Source organism: Poecile atricapillus, chromosome 2 (genome assembly GCF_030490865.1).
Source record: "Poecile atricapillus isolate bPoeAtr1 chromosome 2, bPoeAtr1.hap1, whole genome shotgun sequence".
Lineage (NCBI taxonomy): Eukaryota > Metazoa > Chordata > Aves > Passeriformes > Paridae > Poecile > Poecile atricapillus.
Genome location: NC_081250.1, coordinates 38,677,324 through 38,696,420, shown reverse-complemented (window position 1 = coordinate 38,696,420; position 19,097 = coordinate 38,677,324). Strand labels below are relative to the sequence as shown.

Here is a 19,097-nt window from a genome sequence, read left to right as displayed (position 1 = left end):
TGAATTGCTAAAAGAAAATATGTATTCAGATCAGCTGATCTCTTTTATAATGTTGGGGTTTTTTTAATTCCAGTGATACCATCTAAATTTCTATATGAATGGCTCATGTTCATAGTACTCTACAGTCAGGAAACCACAGCCAGTCATCACGGACAAGAGGCAAGAGAGCGTACTTTCAGGGGTGTTTTGGAGCAAGGTGTGAGCAGATCAAGAAGCAGCTGTAGTAGTACTTTTGGTTCCTTAGACAGCAGTGCTGTTCTTTGGGTATTAGCTGGTTTGGGATAAAACCTAGGGAGCTCAAGGTTGGGGCTGCACATGAGCTGTTGAAGAGCAGGAGAAGCTGACAGTGCCCCAGGAGCTATGGATTTGTCCTTATGTGGCTGGAGCTGGTTCTTTGACAACAGGGACTTCATTGGGGTCCACACCTCTTCTCCTGTTGAGGTAGGTGGAAAGGGCTCCTCTCCAGTGTGTTAGCTTTAGCTGGCTCTCCTGACTGGTTTTGCCTTTCCTGAGAAAATGCTGTGCTCTTTCTTTTTCTCCATACCAATGGTTCATGTGGGTTTAAGCATTTGGTCTTTTTGCTTGGATGATAAAGGTTGTTTATCATGAGCACACAGACAATGTGGTTTAGTTACCCAAGATTCAGGGAGGGAGAAAGCCTAAGAATTAGTTTGAGTTTTTTTAGTAGAAACCATCAGATTATTGAGCCCAGTCTTCTTCACTGTTCCTTTACAATTGGTGCTTGCTTTATTAGCACATTGCTGAGCTTTTTCTTATAAGAAGTTAGATTTGGATTCAGATTGGTTACAGAGCTGTGGAAGGATCTTTTATGATGTGTTTCTTCAAAAAAGTGGTTGAACACAGGTTCTCATTACAGACAGCACTTTCAACACCACCCCTGTATAAGTGTCTTATATAAATGTCGTGGGGCCCATTGGTCTTAAAGGTCTACTTCTCTGGATTTTATCTAGTTTTTGACCTTAATGGGAACAGAATAAAAACTCTCCATGGTGTCTGGCAGGTGTTTTGTAATTACAAAGCCACACTTAACAAACAAAACAGCTTTGATGTGCCTGTTTTTATAATACATGGTAACATTGACCAGCTGCGTAAAAACCAGGTAAACAAGTTCAAGTGCAGTTGGAATAAAAAAACCACTTATTACAGATTCTGCTTCAAACTATTTCATTGTATATCCCTATTGAAATCCTCAAAATATGATTTGTTTCTCATTTGGAGAAGCCTTGAGCTGAAATCATCCAACAGGCAATTTTCAATTAAAATTTTACCCAGATGAGTTCTACTTGCATTATTCACGACACCTTTAGGTTAGCCTGTTCTTGCTCATAAGTTGTTTTAGCTTTGCACATAAGTTGGTTTAGCCTTTTGGAAATTGACCTTGGCAATTACCTGGGAGGGCCCTGCGATACCTGGCAATCTGTTCTGGGGAGACTTTCCAAGCTTTGAGTAGGTGAAAGAGCCTAATTCTGAAAAGCTTGCAGCATCTTCTCAGGGGTAACATGTCTCTCCAATGCTCTTTGCTTTTAGAGAAGCTTTAAGCTCCTGTAAGGAAAAATGTGCCTGTGTTTTTTAAGCAAAAGATGCATGTGCTTCACCCATAAAATACATAGATAGAGACACAAGGAAGAAATTGTGTGCACAACAGTCCAGCTGTCCATGAAGAATGGGTAGAAGCATACCAGTCACCCATTTCTCTGTGCAGTCACCTCTTTCACAAATGCCTTACAAATAAATTCACATTTTGTGATGTAAATGGACTTTACTTATAAAGCAAATAGTGTTGCTTTTTATTTTAGTGTATCTTCCATCACCAAGCAAGACTTTTTAGAGTATAAAATAGTTGCTCTAAGACAGACTGCTTCTTTAAATATCTTTGTTTATATCCTTAGCCAGAAGATATTGGGCAGGCACCAATAGTTAATGCCCCAGAAGGTGGGAAAGTGGATTTAGAAGCCTTCAGCCAGTTTACAAAAATTATCACACCAGCGATTACAAGAGTGGTGGATTTTGCCAAAAAGTTGCCTATGTTTTGTGAGGTAAGAAGACTTTCTTGCACTCCTCAATTTATATGCCTGTTGTTAAAAGCTAGTCAAAATACTCTGGCATGAAACTTAAAAATTCAGTGTGTCTAAAATTAAAAAATTAAAGACACTCAAAATCAATGGGACTAGAATAACCTGGATTTTCATGACTTTTATTTTTCCTGTGATTACTGAAACCCTGAGTTTGTTAATCTGGAAGTCATTGTGGTTTATTAGAGACTCAGATATGACTTTGGAGGTAGCCCTGAACCAAGCAAGTGAACAAAAATATACTGTCTAGAAGCATCGCTGATATGTTTAATAAAATCTTCCAGCACATGGTTCCCTATGTATCTTTTGGTTCCTTGGCAGGTACAGTATTGTTGAGTTGGGTCTGTGCAGTAAGAAATTCTTCAAATTCAGGAAAGTACCCCTGGTCCAGGAGTGGCATTTACCTCATTGGGTTCCCTTGGCTTGGTTTTTCTCAATGGGGATGTTTGCATAAAAGAGTCTATGAAAACGGATTGTCATTCCAGGTAGATAATCACATGTAAATATACAGTAAATAGACTCAAAAGCTTGGTTGCACATAGGATACAGAGGCCTTATGCTGATCTCATTTGTACCAAGGTATCATTTTCATTGAAAGACCAGGTGCAGTGGCTGATTTTTTTTTCTCCAATTTAACAAATGGTGTCACTACTGCAGCCTGAAATAATATTTCAGTCTTAATAATATAAATAATTTTCATAGAATCATAGAATGGTTTGGGTTGGAAGGGAACTTAAAGATCGTCTGGTTCCAACATCCTACCCTCGGCAGGAACACCTTCCATTGCACCCTTTGAGGTCAACACCCTACTAGGAAGGAAGGGCATGGCAGCCATAACATTTTACTCTCCTGTGGCTGGCAACTTTTCTTTAAAGTCAGTCAGAGAGAGCTATATATGGTCCTCTGGCAAGTACAGAATGAGAAGAGGTAAATATCAAGTTGTCATAGTGTAAATATCTCACCCTGGCCAGCCTCTGCATTGGCACCATCAGTCAAGGAAGCATGAAATAATAGTCAAGCATGAAGATTTTAAAATATGAGGAATATGTCCATAGATCATGAGGCACCCACAGCATTTAGCATCTGAGAGAATCTGTCTCCTCTGATCTGGCATTTGTTGGTGGGAAATTGCAGTGACATACCAAGATAGTCTTTTTAATTTAGAAAGCTCTGCCAGTCACACACAGACTTCAGTGCCCATCTGACATCTACCCCTCCTGACTACTATGGGCCCACTTGTGTCAGAGCTAGGATGGAATCATGGATGAAGAATTCAATTCATCACTGAGCATGACCTCTGTATGTTATGTGGCTCAGCTGGACAGGCTTTGTTTGCAGCTGAGCCACTGTGTAAATCTGACACCTGCCCATATACAGCAAGATCTGATGGCAGGGTGAGGGACAACTCCTCATGAACACAAAAGAATAGGACAGCTCTCCTCCAAATTGTCATATAGCATTTGCTGTAACATGAAGGAAATGACAAATGTTTGCTCCTTTTTGAAGGGGCATCCTCTTGTTGACTTTGTTTTCATTATGATTTTTAACCCATATCTTTTTCTCAGAAGCAAAACTGTGTGGGCTGTAGATTTTTGTACAAGAAAAAAGCACTCCTTTTTTTCCATAGGACCTGCAGAACATTAACTCAGTTCCTAATTCCAGAAGCTGTCTGACAAGGAAGTAAATTTCTATGAAAGAGGGACATGACAGGGAACATCCATGGTCACTTACATTTTCATGGCTACTTTTCCTTTTTTTTCACATCTTTGGACACATGTAGAAGCCAGAAAAGCACTGTGAGTGCCCAGCTTAGTGTGTGTGCACCCACTGACCCCTACCTCAAAACAAGTATCCAGTTCCAGAGTAATCAACCTATAAGGAAAACTTCATTTGCTTTTCGGCATTTCTCCTGTTGTTTCCTTCCTGCTTTTCTTTCTACTTAGAAGATGAAGATTGAGGAGAATGTAATTAAGTTTGATGTGAGTTTTAAATGTCAAGACATCAGTGGTTCCACAGTGAGTGCAGCTGTGTAAATACTCTGTGAGGTCGCTTAGCTCAGCTCAATTCCATGGTGCTGCACTGCACATGTGTCCTGCAGGGGTGAGCACCTCAGATTCCTGCCTTGTGCTTTTTCTCCCTGCAGAGAAAGAAGAAAGGACAACACAGGGCAGAGTTTCAGTCACATTTGTTGATCCAGCTACTGGAAGATGCTCTGGTAGCAACAGTCAAGTGATGAGTGTAGTTGGCATTAAAATCTGCACAGTTGGGAGTAGAGCTGATGTTCAAGCCTTCTGTCTCTGGTAACTCCTGCTGCTGGCAGATAAGACCTGGGGCCTGGCATCTGTGAAACAGTTGTCCCATGCATCCGTCAGAATTAGAAAAGCAGGTGAAGGACAGGCATAGTCAGACCACCACTACCACAAAGAAGTTTCAAGAAGGATCAAGTAGAAAGAGAAATCCTCATTAGTTTTGTGGCTTACTAGCAAAACAGGTGAAACATCACAAAATATCTTCTCTACTATTATCTGTTTCTTTTCTACTATTTATCCTTCTATTTATAGGCTTGGTGGTTTTTTTTATTTCTCTTTTCTTATCCCTTCTCACTTCCTTTCTTTTATGTCCTTTCTTTCACTGCCATTGCTTATTCCAGTATCTCTTCATGGTTCCTCTCACATATCTATTCTCGTTTCAGTTTTTTTTAAACTCTGTTTCTTTCCCTACTTCAGTCTCTGCTGCCAAATAGTGGAATTGTCATTGGGTAGCAAGACTGCCGCTGTGCCTGTGCAGTCTTCCCCACACTGCTGCTGAGCTGAGGGTCATCTGTAGGGAAACTGATTTGTCCTCAACAGGATGAGTCAATTTTCTTGTGTATTAAACAATTCACACCTGAAGCTGGCATTGCTGGAAAAGTAGCTGCATGACTCAATTCATTTTCCTGACCATGGCTAGCTTTGTGCTTAAAACTCTTCTCTAACAGGGAACTGCTTTCCACTTGCATTAGGTAGCTCTGCATCATTTCCCACCAAATCAATGCACTTGCTTTGCAAGAACACTGTTGCCATGTGAACCTATAGTTCATAGGGGTTTTCATTTTGAATTGCAAAACAGGTAAGTATAATAATTCTATATAAATCAAAAATAAATGGCTTTTTGCCTCCTTTCAAGCCAAGTAGAAGCGTGTTCCTCTTTCATATGTGGGACCCTTGCTGTTCATGTATGTGAACAGTCTCAAAATTGTCTTGGTGTGTTTTGTTATCATTGAATAATCTATGAAAACATAAAGACATGCTTTATAGAACACGTTCTGCTCATGTGTCATCATCCTGGTTATACGCTGTAAATACAGAACATACATCTAACAATTTGGACAGCTTGCCTTTGTTAAATGGCATGGAAATGACACGTGCCCTGAAGATCACAGCTTATACACCAGCATTAAAGCTGTAGCTATACCACAGATTTTCTGTCTGTCCAGCAATAATGTAGGGAGCTCAGGGAGAACAGCCTTACTAGATTAAGAATGGATTAATAAATTCTCTGTTGTTAAAATGGGCAGTGAGAATTACTGCTTCACTGATTTAGGTATATCCTCTAAATATAAACCTATATTTAATTCCTTTTATTTAAAACACAGTCCATTCTTAAAGACCCTCCCAAAAGTTTTTCTTTTCCTCTGGTCAGGTAAGAAATAACTATGGCTGGTAGTAAACTTAACTGGGATGGCACCAGCCATTGGGTCTGCACCAGCCCCAGTTATAGTTTTTTCTGCTGTGATAAGTTGTAAGCTGAGGGAGCCAATAGCTGTGTTATTCTAGATTTCCTGAGGGTGTCTGGGGATGCTAACCAGGGAATGTTAACCTGCTGGCAGTTCCTGAGGGCAGGAACAAAGATCCTGGGGGTTTGTGCAGAACAGCATGTTTGGAGGGGAGCTGTACTTTGTGGGGCAGTGTCCTGGGCTGTGAACTGCAACTTCATGCTTGTGGATTTACTGTAGTTGTAAAAGCCACTCAGTTTGACAAACATGCATTTTTCTTTGCTGTTTATAATTTATGCAGCTGCCATGTGAAGACCAGATCATCCTTCTGAAAGGCTGCTGTATGGAGATCATGTCCCTCCGAGCAGCAGTTCGCTATGACCCCGAGAGTGAGACTTTAACGCTAAATGGGGAGATGGCAGTGACAAGGGGCCAGCTGAAAAATGGGGGTCTTGGCGTAGTGTCTGATGCCATTTTTGACCTGGGCATGTCTCTTTCTTCATTTAACCTGGATGACACCGAGGTTGCCCTTCTTCAGGCTGTTCTGCTCATGTCATCAGGTGAGAACAGAAATATACTGAGATCCAAACAATTTTGAAACTCTTTGGTCTTTGTCACAAGCGTCTTTGTAGAAGAAATAAGGTAGGTTAAATCTTGTAGTGCTGACTAGAGTAATGTGTGAGAAATTTTCTCTCAAAACCCCTCATTTTGGTGAATACTAGGAAAAAAATTCAGGGTGTTCGGAGATATGGACATAAAAGTGATTTTGGTAACACACCTTGCTTAATTTGATACTTAGGAATGAGCCAGGGATGATCATCAAGAAAAAATCAGTTCTGATTCTGAGACAGTTTGCCTTAAATGTAAAATGGATAATTTGGCAACATTGGTCCTTATGATAAGTTCCCTCTTCCCCTGAGTAATGTCATGCACTGAGCGTTCATAGACATTTCCACCAGTCTCATGTTTAGTTTGACTTGCCCTCTTGTTTTCATATTTAACAGCACCATTGCTACCTAATGGGCATTTACGAGTTGTGCTGTTTCCCTGTGATGGGACCATTTGCAACTGGTCATGATACAAAAGCAGCACAGACAACTTCCTATGATTTCCAAAGAGTTTCTAACCTTCTCAATTTGAGTATGTTTTTAAATTTGCTTCCAGTGATTGTGCCAGCCCAAAGAGGAAATTCCATTCTTGGGCAGTGGCAGATTTGGCAAGATTTTATTTTAAGATGGCTTTGAACATTGGGCACTGAATAACAATACACAATCAGTAATTTACAACATTAACTTCATCTGAGATAAACAGGTTTCCACATTAATCATAACACAGCACTTCATCTTCCCTATCAAAATATTTTGATTTATTTTTAGGTCCCTACACAGTGATACAGGAGCAGGGCTTTCAGAAGGCAGTTCAAAAAGGACCTGCTTTCCCAGAAGTGTCTCCTGAGAAGTGGCTTTTGAAAGGGGCTTTCGCAGTCCCTGTCTGGGTGCCAGTTGAGACAGCCAGATTTTTGGCCTTTGTTGTTCCTTGATGCTCCATAACAGCCCACCTGGCATCAAATCATGATCAAACCATTGGTCAGATTGTAGGAAAACAGATAGAAAGTGACTGTAATTTAGATATCTAACAAGGAAATATTTTTTTGTTTCTTTATTAGTTGTTTTACAGAAAAACGTAGATAGAAGCCTTAGCTGAAATCAGGGATCTGATGCTCTAGTCACTGTAAGGAAGCACTTCCCAAACAGCTACACTCTAAGTGAGGAAAGCAGGCAAAGGATGAAGAAAGGAAGGATTATCTTCTTTTAACAGGGATTGAACTAACAAGTGAGTTGACTGGAGTGAAAGAAGTTTTTGGCAGAGCCACAGATGCCCCTGGTCTCTCTCCTTTCTGTCCTAGCATCAGAATCATCCTATTTTTCCTGATTTATAATCAGGCATTTGCTAAAGCAAATAAAAATGATAATTCTGCTGCTTTGTATCTACAGATCGCCCAGGCCTTGTTTGCGTCGAGAGAATAGAGAAGTGTCAAGAGGGTTTCCTCCTGGCGTTCGAACACTACATTAATTACAGAAAACACCATGTTGCACACTTTTGGCCAAAACTGCTGATGAAAGTGACAGACCTGCGAATGATCGGAGCCTGCCATGCCAGCCGCTTCCTGCACATGAAGGTGGAGTGCCCCACAGAACTGTTCCCTCCGTTGTTCCTGGAAGTGTTTGAGGATTAGAGAGACTGAAGTGGTTCTCTACACCCCCGTCGCACTACTGGCTGTCATTTCATCCCGTTGCCCAGCTCTTCTCACCTGTTTGTTCTTCTTCTTTCGTGGTCTTCTGTTTCTTGAGACGGGGCTGGGGTTTTGTTTGGGGTTTCTTTTGGGGTTACTGGGGGGCAATTGTATACACATGGATGAAAACATCCCTTTAATGCGGGTACTTGTGACTATTGCAATTTGTTCTTCAGTCTTTTGATGTGAGTGCTTTGACAGCTTAACAGTGAAAATAGGAACAGACCAATCTCATTCACCAGCATTTGTGTGGTCACCAGCTCACACCCATTATTGCCTGGAAAACAGGGGAGAGAGATTGAAGTGGCAGAAAAATAAACTTGCCTTCACGATAAAACAGCTGTTAATTTGACACTGACAATTCTGTCTTGTATTACCTCCTTTTGCAGGGTACAACTGACCAAATCATAATATGAAATTTCTGGTATTTGTGATTGTTTCTCTTGTAACAATTACCACTATGATTTAGGGTCTTCATCATCATCATGTTCCCATCATTCTCTGATGCAGTTGCAGATGAGTTTAACTGTGCCCCATAAATCAAGTACTTAAGATAATGCAGAGTGTTAGAAGGGACTGAGTGGTTTTTTTCCATGTGTACAAGATATTAACATCTTAAGTTACTAAATTTGGACTCCAGGTAAACTTCACTGGAAGGTTTGTTGGAGTGAGGAGGGAAATTTGATCTGAGGTGCTTCTCCTGATGGTGGAGGGGTCTGTTTTTTCCAAGGTGTGTGGAAAATCCATCACTCTGAGGGAGAAGGCTCTCTATCAGGATAGCAGGCAGTGTCTCAGAGTTATTCAGGGATATGAGGGCTCATATAGAATGAGGATAAGGAGAATGAAACATACAGGGTGATCTTCAGATGGGACAGAAACCAACTACGTTATTAACAACACTCAAGACTGTAGAGCTTTATCCCAGTAATACAGATAGTGTTGCTCAGCAGTAATTCTTTGTTTTTTATATATATATATATATATATATATATATATATATATAAAGTTTATATGCACATATATATAATTTTATATATATATAATTACAAATCTTCAGCAGATGTCTTAAACATATTTCCATATTTTTATCTTCTCTCTCTCTTTTTCTCTGACTCTGCCCTGTGTGTGTGTGCATGAATCAGCTGAGTTCTCCCTTCCTACTGGTGTGTCTGTATATGTTTCATTAGGCTAGATGCTCTCTTGATTCTTTTAATTTATTTCCACTAACTGCACTAGCAGGAACCAAACTGAGCAATGACAAAATGTCCTGCTGCCAAAGTCTGCAAGCCAGTTCTCACGGTCCTGAAATGTTTGGAGGCCAGTGATGAGGACATTGTAGGTAGAGGTTCCTCTCTGTCACCATCTCCATTCAGGGATGCTGTCCCTGGGTTTTATAAACTTGATATTAAACCATCCTCTGAATTTGTATGACACATCTAAAACATCTTTCTGTTCTTCCTGGGCACCAGAGACTTAGTTCATGTTTTTTGCACTGCCTCATACCCTATATTCTTTCATGTTGTGCATTGATTTGTACCAGTTTCTTTCTCTGCTATTTATTGACCCATTTGCCTGGCAAATTGTGGGCATTGTTAGAGTGGATGTGTTGGCTTTCAAAGCTCATGGCCCATATCTGAACCCATGTCTTATGTGTTTATCCCCTCATAAAAACAGGATACTCAGGAAAACTTGTAGATGGGACACGATTTATGTGTGTCAGGAGTTAAATTCTTTCTACCCTTCTTTCTCTACATCATTGGTAAAGCATTTAGAGTGATACTGGGCATGTTTTTAGGGATGTGGAATCTTGTTCTCCCTGTTGTTTGATATCATATGCACCTGTGATGAGCTATGAGCACTAATGTTATCACTTAGGGTTTTTTTTGTCAGAACATGAAACACATTGGCGTGCTTAGGAGTGCTTTTGCAGCTAGATAAATTCTTAAATATTTGGTGTAGAACCTTTTTTATTGGCTGTGTTGGCTCCATCTTAAGGCATGTGTCTAAACAACACCTCTATCCAAATTCCTTGTAGAGCACTGTCCTGGGGACAAAGAGTCAGAAACTGGCTTTTTGGATAGGTGATTTGGGGTGACTTGATGGAGGACTTAAAGCATGTAATAGAGAACTCAGAAAAGCAGCTGATCCCATACTTACACTGATACCTTCACAATCTAGAAACAAAACAACACACTTTTGAGACAATATTAATATAGCAAGGAATATAAAAGCAGAATTAGAGGTCTCCAGGTGTGAATATGGCAACATGTTCACATGATACGGGATTTCTACAATTTTATAAGTTTTATAAATTCTACAATTTTTATAAGTTTAACAAATTAGCATTTTTAACAATAATGTCCAATTCGAAGAGCATTTATTTAAGTAATCCCCCCTTTTGGTTCTGCCCAACCAAACCAAGTGGTTTGGAGCCACTCTGAGTTTCTAGCCCCATATTTATTATGTCTAGGATACATGGTAAAAGGAAATAAGACTCCTTTTAATCCTTGGCTTAATACTTTTTAATCCTTGACTAAAGAGGCAAGACTAAATAATATTTCAGGAATGTAGCATGATATGTCTTAGAAGGTTATCTTATTGGTCTTATTGGTCTAAAATGTAGGGGAAAAGGGACAGGAAAAGTACTGGGAGCTACAGCCATGTATTAGAAATCTACAAAGCTACAAATCTATGACAAATATATGAAAAGCTTAGGCATCAGTGCCTGTGCCCACAGTGACTTGCAAAGAAAAGAGAAATGTGCGTGTCTTTTGAAGCTCTGTTCTGCCATGGATCTGAGCATGAAATTCCTTCTGAAGCCAGTGCAAGTACCTTACCTCTTTGCTTAATGTGAGTTTGAGTAAGCATTCAAGCTTTTGACTGTGTTGCAGGTGAGACCCAGGAGAGGAAGCATCACATCTCTTCTTGTTCCAAAATACCAACGCAGATTGGAGCTGTGCTTAGTCAGGGTTCAGAAAATCAGGCCTCCTTCCTTAGGTGATTGCAGATGGACTGAAGTGCCTAAATTCAGGCAACTGACTTAGTTCTGGCAGTGCTCTAAGCAGAAAGGACATACATCAATATGTTTTTCTAGCTTTTCAGGTTAAGTTGGAGTCTAGTAGTAACTAACAGACTGAGTTAGTAGTATTCCCTATCTGAAAATTAAGGCCAAGCTCGTAGTTGGACAGATCTGATGTACTGACATCTAATGGCCTCTGATCTCCTACCAGTCTTACTTTGTGTCACTTCCTTTACTTCCTCAGTACGAACTGCTGAGTTATGTGATCGTGAGAGCAAAACTAACTGACCTTAGCTCTGCAAAGATGTACTTCTAAATATCGGTGGTCTCAAGCCATTGAGGGACCACCTCAGTGGCAGACACCAGTGTCACAGGGAGCACCCTTTGTAGTAACTCCTGAGTGAAATAACAAACTTGTGCTTTCCAGTGCAGTCCAGAGTCTTGTTTCTGCTGGTGCCACATGGCTCTTTTGTGTTTGCTTTGTGGTCTACATGTGGGTCTTACACAGAAGGTTTTCTGTCAAACCTGATTGTCACCATTCATGGTATTGCCCTGAGTAACATGTGCATTTAGATACTCATTTCATGTGTAATCTCAGTTAAGTTGTGATATTTATTATAACATATATAGTGTGTGCTAATGATTTTTGTTTACATTCTGCCAAAATGTAGACGTTAGAGTTAGACCTCCCAGGTCCAAAATCATCCTTGAGCAGACTGCTTGCTTCTTCAGAGGCAGGTATTAGAAAGAGAAAAAAACTGTCCAGAAAGACCATTTATATCAGAAATCTGCCAAGAGAGAGCTGTTAATCACAAGCAGAGCATGTCATTGCTAGTGATGTATTTTTATGCTATGGAACTCTAATCTGTATGTGTCATATTGACTTCTTGCTGCATGAATCATAAATTTTAAAAATCAGTCTTATGGTTTTGAGATGTAGCCAGCATTCCTAAGGCTAAACCTTTTTCATTGACAGAATCAAAGTCCATAACCAAGGAAGGTTTTCCTCTCACTGTGAGAGCAATTGAAAGTGTTCAACATTTATCTTTTCACAAAGGAAGAGGCAACAGAACCTCTTAATGTGTCTTGTTATTGTGATCATCTGGAAATGATTGCCAGACTTTTCCTTTTGATATAGTAATGAAGTGATCTGTATTTGAATTTTATAGAGAGAATTTTATTCTAGTGTGATAGAGATTTATTTTCCACTTAAAGACTCAAAATGGTGTGAGAACATTTTTGGTTTTGTTTTTTTTTTACTATGGTATATTTTTGCTTTAAAATTAAAAACAAAACAAAAAAAGGTTTGGCCTTATCACAAAGTTTTAGTATAGATGTTAGCAAATGCAAAGAGTATGCATTATTTGTGTGTATCCACATTGACTGATGTCGCCTTCAAAAAGCAATATTGTGCAGGTAATAAGTTGTTTGTGACTGTCCATTGCACAGTTTACCTTCTTTAAAAGCTAACCTTGTTTATGCACAAGACAATCAAATGTAAATCTACATCAGCACCCAGGTGTGGATTAAATTTATGTAAATTACTGAGCACAATATAAAACATTAAAAGACACTTTATTTAATTACACATTTAATGTTGGTAAAGATAGTATCAGGGCATGAACTAGCTGACATACTGTAATTTCTTTTTCTCTTTTTCTACTTCCTTAGCACTCTACAGTTTCAGTTTGCTCATAAATACATCAAATTAGTCATTCATAATTTTTTTAAAGAGGAGGGTGGTTTGGGTTGTTTATTTGTTTTTATGAAATTGGTTGGGAGGACTTTCTACTTTGTCTGTGAGGTTTGTGGGTTTTGCTTATTTGTTTTATTTTTTTATATCAGTTTCATGCCCTGAGGGTAAGGCAAACATTACACCGTACAGTAAAAAACAAAGTACCTTGGATGATGTATTTTTTTGCAAACAGTGTTAAGAGTTATGCTAGATTGGTAATATTTTTTCAGCCTAAAATATATTAAAAAAAAAATCTGTGATCACAAATGTTTTAAACTATCTAAAGAGAAAATTTGTATATTTGGGGAAGAAAATAATTTTTACATAGCTTTTGTATGCAGATATTAAAATGTAATTATGAATATAGTGGGCATAGATAACTGTGTAAGCTTGAATTCTAAAAAAGAAAAAGCTTATAACTGAAAAGTGGTCCTGGTGTCTCTGTCTCTTTGTTGCAGGATCTTTTGTCAGCTCTGTCTCACACTTCCAAGCCACTGGAATGGGAAAAGTTAGACCTAGAGCACAATGTTTTATCAGCTCTAACCTGTTCACATTTCTGTGCTTCTGCATCCCTTTCATCACTTACCTCATATCTTATCTCCTTTCCTCCCTTCCCTTGGGCAGCCAACCAAAGGTTTTCACTTCCTCACTCTTCACAGCAGCCAACCTTAATTTACTCCAGTGAACCGACTCTTGATTTATGTCTCACTCAATTATATTTTTTAAGGGAACGCCCTTTCTTTCCTTCTCCACTCCCCGTCTAAACAGGGATGGTGTGACAGGAGCAATACGCTTCCCATCTTTTCATACTTTCCATACCTTGGTCTCCTACCTATTGGAGAAGATCTCATTCAGATATTTTCTCTAGTCTTACTTTCCATTGCAGTTCTTATTTCTCCTCCAGTTCTTTCACTCCCTCCTGGAAGAAGACAGACCTATTGCCTGGATCCAAAACAATTTCTTGGCCTGTCCCAGATGGCAAACCTGCTTTGGGCTCTTGTTTCACGGTGATTCCCACAGGCATTTTCTGGCTGGCTGCCAGCTCCTGCTCCTGCTCCCCTTCCACAGGAGGTGCTGGCAGCTTCCCGAGGGATGCTGATCTCCCTCAGCTCCCTGTGTCTGCACCCCTGGGAGCGCATTCCTGACACCGGCCTTCCTGTCCCTGGGGAGTGCTGTGGCAGCACCTCCAGGGTTTGTTCCCCCCGTGGCCTGTGGGAAGAGGGGCTGCCTTCAAAGGCAGGAGCTGTATGTGAGGAGCCAGAGGGAAAGCGTGAAATCCCTGCTGTGCCTTAAATGGAATCCCTTCAAGCTCTCCAGTTCAGGCTCCTGCGTGGGGAAGCCTTGCCAAAGCCTCTGCTGGGTTAGCACCAAGCGAGCAGCAACATGGATTGCTCTGGCCCCCAGGACCAGCTCTGGAGTGAGGAATTAATCTGGTGTGTAAGAACTTGTTTACTGGATGTGAAGAAATAGTTCTGCTCCCACAGATGCCAGTGCTCTGGGTATAACATTTTCAGGCTTCATTTGTAGTGGTGAAATCTGTTTTTCAAAAAGTAGTGTGATATCTGTGAATTCTGAGAGCCACACAAATTTGCTTCAGTACATATTTATCACTGTTTATCACTGCAGGGAACAATGTAAGAGATGGTAGCTCTTCCCCTGGAGCTCTGGCACTAAAGCAGGAGTGTGTTTTTGCCCTGTGGCCTGCCTCTTGCATCCTGAGCCTGTTGGTGAACACATGTGCAGTTTGCCCACTTGGTGACAGTGGTGAGGGTTTTCTGTCTTTGAAAACTGAGCCATGTCTGAAGGATTTTCTCCATGAACTTGGGAATCTAACAACAAACAAATGTGTGTCATACTCATGGTCACATGTGCTGTGTGGTATTCCCCATAGCATCAGTAGTTCCAAAATGAAAATTTGCATATTAAAAATGACTGCAAACACATCGCCTTTGAAGTAAGTAAAAGGGTACATACAAAAGTCCCTCCATTCTGTTTTCTCGTATTGCAGCCCTCCTTACTGTTTACCAGGTAGAGGAAACTCCTTTCCAGACTGAATCACAGAGCATCTCTCCTCTCATGCCTATGCCTGGTGGAAGCACTGACCCTGCAGGTACAAGCTGCCTTGGTATACACAATGATATGCCTGAAGTCCCTTAGAAAAACTAGAAAAAAAAACAGAGGAAGCTCCTTTGTGTCATTTGAGAGAGCTTTGAGACTGCTACGGTCAAGGAATATTGAAAGGTTTGTGGGGTCTCTGAGTCAGAGGTCCCTAAGGGAGAAATGAAATGTCTCCTGGGTCATCCTGATCTTGCGATGCCTTGAAAAATTACAAACTTGGAAAAGTGGTCTGATCTCTGTACCCTGCTGTGCAGAACTGGAGGGGAACCTACAGGGAAAACAAGACAATCCTTAGTGGATTGTATTTGGAAAACACTGTGTAAAAAATAGAGACGGACATCAGCAAATCAAAAGAAAACCCAGAATGAGTCCTTTTCTGAATTTCATTGGAATTTGAATTTGCAAAAGGCTGTCTGAGTGAGTATGGGGTTAGCTTCAAGCAGTGTTTCTCTGAACAGAAATATTCTAGTTACAAGAAATAAAAGAAGTTTTGCAAAATCCAAACACAAGCCATATTTAAAGGGGAAAAAATGTTATATGTGGCTGCAAGGCCTTTGGTATTTCCTTGCTCAGAGATAGGAACAAAAAGGGGAAGAAGTCTTTGCTGGGATAACCATAGAGGCAAAGAGCTTCACTGCCTGATGTAATGTTTAAAATGGAAAGGAAAGCTGGGTCACATCTTTGTGTGCATATGAAGTTGCAACAGGAGTTGGTTAGGGCTGAAAACATGTCCCAGGTAAAATCTCAGAGAGGGAGAGAGGGAGGGAGGAAGGGAGGGAAGTTGTTCCTTGCTCCAGTAAAGTGTAGGAGGATTCACAGGTATTGTCTGTTGCTTTCACAAAAGGCACAAGGAAGTGTTTGGCACCTGAGACAGAAACATAACCCACACGTTAAAACCAGCCCTTCTTGGTGAAGTGGGTCAGAACCCATGACCGTGAGGAGCAGAGAGCCTGCAAGAGGCATAACCATGAACATCCCAGAGGACTGAGTCAGGGAGGAGTTGGAAACATCTAACTCAATGTGACTGTGTTGCCAGGAGTTCCTTTACTTCTTCTGGGCAGGAAGTCCAGACTCAGAGGGATCTGACAGACATTAGGTACCAGTGCCTTAAAGCCTCCATGATGAGGTGGGATAACCTGGATGTCTTCTTGCCCTCCCACTGCTCTACTCCCCTCCTGCCTAGGGAACAAGTGTGGTGGCTTTGCCTGGCTGCTCTGTGACTGTGGTGGGAAATTTTTCAGACTTCCCAAAAAATGGTGGGGCAAGCAGGGTAAGTTTTTCTCCTGAATGCCAGAGCACACACCAAAACTGCTGACCTCTCCCTCTTGCCAAAGTGAACTCCTTGCTCTCTGTGCCCACAGTCCTGGCTCTAGCCCTGAGACTCCCACGTGAAGTGAAACAGCTGAGCACGCTCTGAGCTGACTCAGCTGGGACCCTTGGAGGTGAAGCCTGTCTTTGTGACTGCCTGGACAGTGAACAAGGCACTTTTCCATTCAGTCAGTGCCTGCTTTGTCTATCATGTGTTGATCACCTCGGTCCTAGACACTGTTCTCTTCCAGAGAGAACAGAGAGCTCTCCCAGAGCTCCCACTAATGGCCTGTGAAGGCAGGTCCTGACATCCATCCAGCATTCCACAGCAGCATGTGTGGAGAAGGAATGTACCCCAGAGGCATGAGACTCCTCTGGAAGTCCTGCAGACACCAGACATGGGGTGAATGACACCAGAACAGACTTCTACTCACCAGGTACTGAGCTACAGGGATGGAGTGATCATCACAAAGGTCTCCCTGGAGGAAATGGGTGGTGACAACAGGAACAGATCTGTGGCCTTCAAAGCCTGTTGCAAAGCTCAGGAGCAGAGTACTCTTTGACAGAACTCTGTAGTGATAAAATAGGCATCTGTTGGTTCTAAAATTCCAATATTCACTTGTTTGTTCCCATCAGAAGTATCCTGTCACTGAAGTTTTAAGTTTGCATTGCTGCCAGGGCCCAAGGGAAAACTGAGATTATGAGGGGAGGAAGTTCTTCCATCCAGAAACACAGGGGGTTGAGCTCCCTGCAGACTGTGACTCTGTGCATATGCTCAACTTTGCACTCAACACAGGGCTAAAAAGCAAAACAAGGCCAAGCCATTTCCTGGCTATATCCCTAAAGCCCTGTGTTCAAACGGAGGTGATGATTGCCCTTTAAATCAAAGGTCCTCTGGGTCAGTTCCATTTTGGGAGCCAAGGATGGCATCAAGTCCTGGGCTGCCCTGTGCTGAGAGCAAGGGAACACACTGGGCTGGGAATAGCCATGGTGAAATCAGCACGTGCCTCGAGCAGCTGCCAGGCACACAGCCCTGTGAGCCTGGAGCTGCTGGAACTGCACTCCAGCTCCAGCTCTAGCACCAGGGCTTGGCTGCTGGTCTGAACCCAGGGCAGAAAAGGACACCGAGCCCGCTTGGGGTGTGAGGTGTGGGATTCTCCTTAATTTCATTTTTATTTCAAGTTCTGTTAAAGAAATCAGGAGTGAAACTAGGGAATCACCTAATGCTAATGATGGCTTGTCACATTTCTAGCTGTGCTGATCTGATCAGATTTGCCTCTAGCCTTGGCTTCAGGCAGTTGAATGCACCTACACTCCATTATTACCACACAAGTTTCTTCCTGAACTGGGCATGATGACAGTGTTTTTAATTTCAAAATAAACTTTGCAATATCCATTCCTTTTTAATGGTGGAAAATGTTTATAAAGATTTTACACAAGAGATGTCAAGACAAGATAGGTGTCTAGGCCAGGAGAAGAGGCTGGACTAATAAGCCAGGCTTCAAAATCATTTGTATAACCTGTGATGCTGCACTTTTATCCATCCATAGCTCCAGAAGATTGACCCCAGTAAGATTTTCATTTTCATCAAGGAGGTAAGATTTTTTTCCCTTCTTCTGGGCCTCCAGAAGAGACTTAGGAGATGTTTGCCTTCCTCAGAGCCAAGATGCTTGACTTCTTCAATGTCAAAGGAGCCCCTCTCAGCTGTTGATGTTTATCTCTGCTGCAGATGAAGTTCTATTCCTATTCAAAGTAAATTTTAAGTAGAAAGGTTGATCAATAGGGAATACTTGTCTGCACTGGCCATTTGATGGTCGTTCCTACATGTCACCCACGTGCACACGCTGACTCCTGGGCCTTTTCCTTTCCAGTGTGCCATAGTAGCTGCTGCCCTTGGATCAGAGGTCAGGTGCCAAGAGCTTGTAAGAAGGAGTGTTGCTCTGGGTGGTTGCCAGTGCTCTCTGTAGATTGGAAATGCCATCACTCTGAAAGTACTGCAAAGGCTTATATTCTTTGTGAGAGGGTGCAGATTTTTCCTGTTGCATGAGTTAAGGGTCAGTTACGAAAACCTTGCTGTTCTTTCCTTTTACAAGCTGTGAGATAGCTCAGGACTGCATTATTCTTGGACCATATTTGGAGTGGTCTAGTGCTGACCATAAGAACATATTCTGAGCTTTAATTCACTTGGCACTTGTTTTAGAAGCTGGCCTATTATCATTGTATTTAGGAATCTGTTGCCTTCCCTCTAAGCATCCATCATGTTCCTGAAATGGGTGCTGACTAGTCTGTACTGAGTTTTCCCCTTCTTTTTTCACTCTGTCACTTCAGACCCACTGGATGGAATAATTTTTGCACAATGCAAACTGGTGACTAATAAGACCCAAGATTTAAAGCTGCTTTTGAAATTCCACATCTTGAAGAAAACCCCTCTATTTCTCTTCTCTGTATAAAATGCCTTGTCCAATACAGAAATATTTCCTACTGCTTCTGCATTGGAGCATCAGTATGATTTTTAAGTGCAAATGGGGTAACCAAAATATGACAACTATAGCCTACTACAAGTAAGCAGAGAGAGAAGGGATAGCTTAAGGTTTGTTTTATTTAAAGAGCTGATCTAACTGATGATGATGTGTTTGGATTCAGACCCAAAAGCTGTTAAAGCTGTTCAGAGATCAAGTGGATATAGAAAGAAATACTGCATGTAAGTTAGTGATCCCCAAATATATTTTAGTAATAATCTTTCTGATTAAAACATCTATTTTTTTTTTTCCTAAAGT

The 19,097-nt window shown here is 41.2% G+C and overlaps 1 protein-coding gene across 14 annotated transcripts in view; it reads left to right on the top strand.

The window, feature by feature from the left end:
* The window catches only part of THRB (thyroid hormone receptor beta), a 156,383-nt gene extending 143,065 nt beyond the window's left edge, over positions 1-13,318 (top strand). For all 14 annotated transcript variants that reach the window (XM_058832711.1, XM_058832720.1, XM_058832718.1 and 11 more), the window contains 3 exons: positions 1,911-2,057; positions 6,149-6,407; positions 7,842-13,318. In XM_058832711.1, coding sequence (XP_058688694.1) covers positions 1,911-2,057; positions 6,149-6,407; positions 7,842-8,083 — 648 coding nt within the window. In that variant the 3' untranslated portion in view covers positions 8,084-13,318. The remainder of the gene's footprint in view (positions 1-1,910; positions 2,058-6,148; positions 6,408-7,841) is intronic.
* The last annotated feature ends 5,779 nt before the right edge of the window (positions 13,319-19,097 follow it).